At 37.4% G+C, this 3,640-nt stretch overlaps 1 protein-coding gene across 1 annotated transcript in view; it reads right to left on the minus strand.

Moving 5' to 3' along the window:
* The window catches only part of LOC101986149 (membrane-spanning 4-domains subfamily A member 13-like), an 11,671-nt gene that overhangs the window by 6,256 nt on the left and 1,775 nt on the right, over positions 1–3,640 (minus strand). Inside the window, exons 3-4 of the mRNA XM_013354633.1 lie at positions 2,221–2,370; positions 1,127–1,183 (exon numbers count right to left, since the gene is read on the minus strand). Of these exons, the coding sequence (XP_013210087.1) occupies positions 1,127–1,183; positions 2,221–2,370 (207 nt within the window). The remainder of the gene's footprint in view (positions 1–1,126; positions 1,184–2,220; positions 2,371–3,640) is intronic.

Here is a 3,640-nt window from a genome sequence, read left to right on the forward strand (position 1 = left end):
AGCTACAGGATAAGGAGAAAGAGAATTGCTATCATCTAGATGTGACACGGTTTTTGCTTTTTTTTTTTTTATCAACTTAGAGCAGCTGTGGTTGCCTGTATAAGAACTATACAAGAAAAAGCCAGTCAGCATTCTCAAATTGGGAGAAGAGCCCCCAAGATTTCACCCATAGCTGAGGAACTATTGACAGTTGGTGGCTGCTGAGGGAGTGAGAGTCACTTTTCTTTGGAGATGTGACTTCTGGCAGACTGCCCATACCTCACGGGATTACTTCACATGATCAGTACGAATTGGTCTCAGGGTGATTAATATAATAATAATAATAATAATAATAATAATAATAATAATAATAATAATAATAATAATTAATGATGACATGATGTTAGGAGGGAGGGAGATTGATTGGGGCGTTCCAGGAGGAGTCAGAGGGAGGTAATGGAGGATAGATATGATTAAATTATACTGTATAAAATCATTTGTATAATTGCATGTATAAAATTGCATTATGAAATTCAAAGTATAAGAAAATATCACTAGACAAAAGGAAATAACATTGTTAGGTGTCTGTTCTCATCTACTTTGAGACAGAGTCTCTTTTTGTTGTTTGTAATCGCAAATGTCAGGCTGGCCATCCTGGGCGTGTCTGGGAATTCTATTGCCTCTACTCTCATCTTGTTGTGAATCACTAAAATTCCAGATGTCTGCTAGTGTGCACAGCATTGATGTGGATTCTGGGGATCTGAACTCAAGTCCTTTTGCTTACATAGACAGTGAGCCATAACCCTGGGCCTTGCTTCTTATAGTTTGATGTTTAGGTTTGTTAAGTCTTAAGAAATAGTGGCCTATTTCATCATGAATACTTGAGTATTTCTGTATGACAATAGTACTATTTCTGTACTTTTTTTTGTCTGAGATGACATTAACCACTTCACCTTTCTTTGGATTCATGCTATGTTTCTCATACTTCAAATACTGATCCCCCCATAGCTTCTTGGTAGATAGCCAGTCACACAGAGGCCATGCTGATTCCTCACTGGCTTTGTTTTATTTTTTAAAGTTTTTATTTAGTCTTTGGAAATTTAATACTTTTATTGATAATGGAAACTTTCCAGAGTCTTTGACTTACCATGTGATTTGAAGGCCTCCTCTGCAATGCTATTGAAAAACTTCCTGATAGGCTAAACTGGAAGCAAACACCACATTTGTTAATACCCAGTCACTATGTAAAAATATAAGCTTCAAGATAATTCTAGAAGTCTGCAACATGAGGGATACTAGCTTGGTTCCTTAGTGGGGACTACTAAGAAAACAACTCAAGAAATAACTCAAGATTTGTATTTATGGAGATGAAAGCTTTGAAGGTCCTATTCACTAATGTTATGGTTGTGATAGAAATGGGATTCAGGGGCATCTTGAAATGGCTACAGCATTTATTTTGCTTGTATAGCTTGTTTGACTCAAACAGATTTTGTGTTCCATATTAGCTCCTTGTGTTTATTTATTTCTATTATTTTAGTCTTTTAAAAAATTATTCATTTTACCTGCCAACCACAGTTCCCCATCCCTCCCCTACTCTTGATCCCCATTCCAACTCACATCCATCCACTCCTCAGAAAGAGTAAGGTCTCCCATGGAGAGTCAACAAAGCCTGGCATATCAAGTTGAGGCAGGACCGAGCCTCTCCACCCTGCATCAAGGCTGAGCAAGGTATCCCATCAGAGGGAATGGGCTCCAAAAAGCCAGCTCATGCACCAGGGGCCCTTCAAACAGATCAAGCTACACAGTTGTTGGCCACATTCAGAGGACCCAGTTCAGTCCAATGCATATTCCCCAACTTTCGGTCTAGAGTCTGTGAGTTTTCATGAGCTCATATCAGCTGTCACTGTGGATTTGTGCTTTTTATCATGGCTTTAAATGTATCAAATAGCCCTCTTACTATGCAAACTCTTGTTAAAAAGTAATGTTACAGCTAAAAAACTATTTTTTTCATAATGTATCACATCTTTCTTTAACAATGCAGAATATTATTATGAAAAAATATTTTCATAGTAAATAAAGATTTTAAAAAACATATTGCTATTGTTCTTTTTCAGATAGATGTGGGGATGGTTTTCTAGGGAACAGGGATTGTGTATCCTCTAGGACACATTGTTTGAATCAGTATCCATGATATCTAAGGAATACATTATTAGTAGTTACTATAGCGATGATGTTACTCACAAGCAAAGAGGCCCAAAGTGAGTATCCTGAAGTTCCAACGATAGGAGTATATTCACTGTCCATTGCAAATGCAATATTTTGAGAAAAATACAGGTATGTCCAAAAGTATCCCAGGCTCTGCACTATCAGGCTGGTCATTAATTGTACAGTCTGAAAGGAAAAGACACCATTCTTAGAGTTCCAGCTATCTCTTAGAAAGGAACTTTCCTCAAGACCAATGCCAGAATGAAGCAGGAAGGTGGTGTTCTACCACGACAGTGACAGCTGTCAGAACTTACGAAGAGGACACACATTGTGATACGATGTTCTGTGTACAGTTCTAGGCCATGTTGTCATGTTTTATCAACAGTAATCAAGTCACAGACCTATTCTGTCAGCACAGAGACACCTCAAGTTCTACCCTTCCTGGAACTTTCCCACTGATGCTTGTTACTCCTGATGATCACTCCTCTGGATTTCATAGCTTTTTAAATATTCATCTAATTTCGCAAAAAGTTGGGAGTCTGTTAAGGCTCCTTGCTCTTATTTTCACTTGATCACTGTTCATTATTCCTCTGAGAAACTTCCCTTTGAGTTCTTTTATGAAAAACCCAACTGACCAAGCATGCTGATTTACACCGGCAATGGCTTGGTTTGCTTGAGGAAGCAGGGTTAGTAGTTTGAGGCCCCCTATGCTGTGTAGATACCTTTCTAAAACACAAATAAACAATTCCTATTCCCCAAATCAGTTGGCTGTCTCTTTGTAGTCTAGTTTTGGACTTTGTGTTCTGTTCTGTTTGTCTCTGTTTTTCTTATTTAAAAAAACATAATCTTGATGACTATTGGCAGACATTATCTTAAAAATTAACTAGTGATTGCCAAACCCGTATGCCAATTTAGGAAGAACTAACAGTTTACTATTTTGAGCTTTGCAATCCATAAATGTGTCTTTTCATTGATGTAACCTAATTTGAACTTTTCATCAGCATTTAGTCATTTTCAAATTATAAGTTCTATATATGGTTTCTTTAATATTTGTATTTTTTCTTTGGGGATCTATATCTTCATGTTCATTATTATTGTATAGAAACACAATTCATTGTGTATCTTGGTCCTTTGTTTAATTTATTTCTAGATCCCCTGAGCCCAAATGTATGTTTATGTGTGTGTTTTGTTTTTTTTTTGGACCTTTCTCATCTAATTTTTAATGTTTTGTGTATAACTCTTAATCTGGCTTTGTCATTCAGTAGTATGAGTTGATGATGCCAAATTGCTCAGCCAAAGTATGTAGTGGATGGGACTGCCTGGGCGAACAGTAGGGTGTCTATGAGATGGTGTGGACAGCACAGCACCTTTGTAACCAACCACTGTTCATAGAGCTGTGTCGTCTGCAGCTTCTTCTGGGTGTACTGACAATTTGCTCATCTCATTTAGGACATGC

Source organism: Microtus ochrogaster, unplaced genomic scaffold, assembly GCF_000317375.1.
Source record: "Microtus ochrogaster isolate Prairie Vole_2 unplaced genomic scaffold, MicOch1.0 UNK56, whole genome shotgun sequence".
Classification (NCBI taxonomy): Eukaryota; Metazoa; Chordata; class Mammalia; order Rodentia; family Cricetidae; genus Microtus; species Microtus ochrogaster.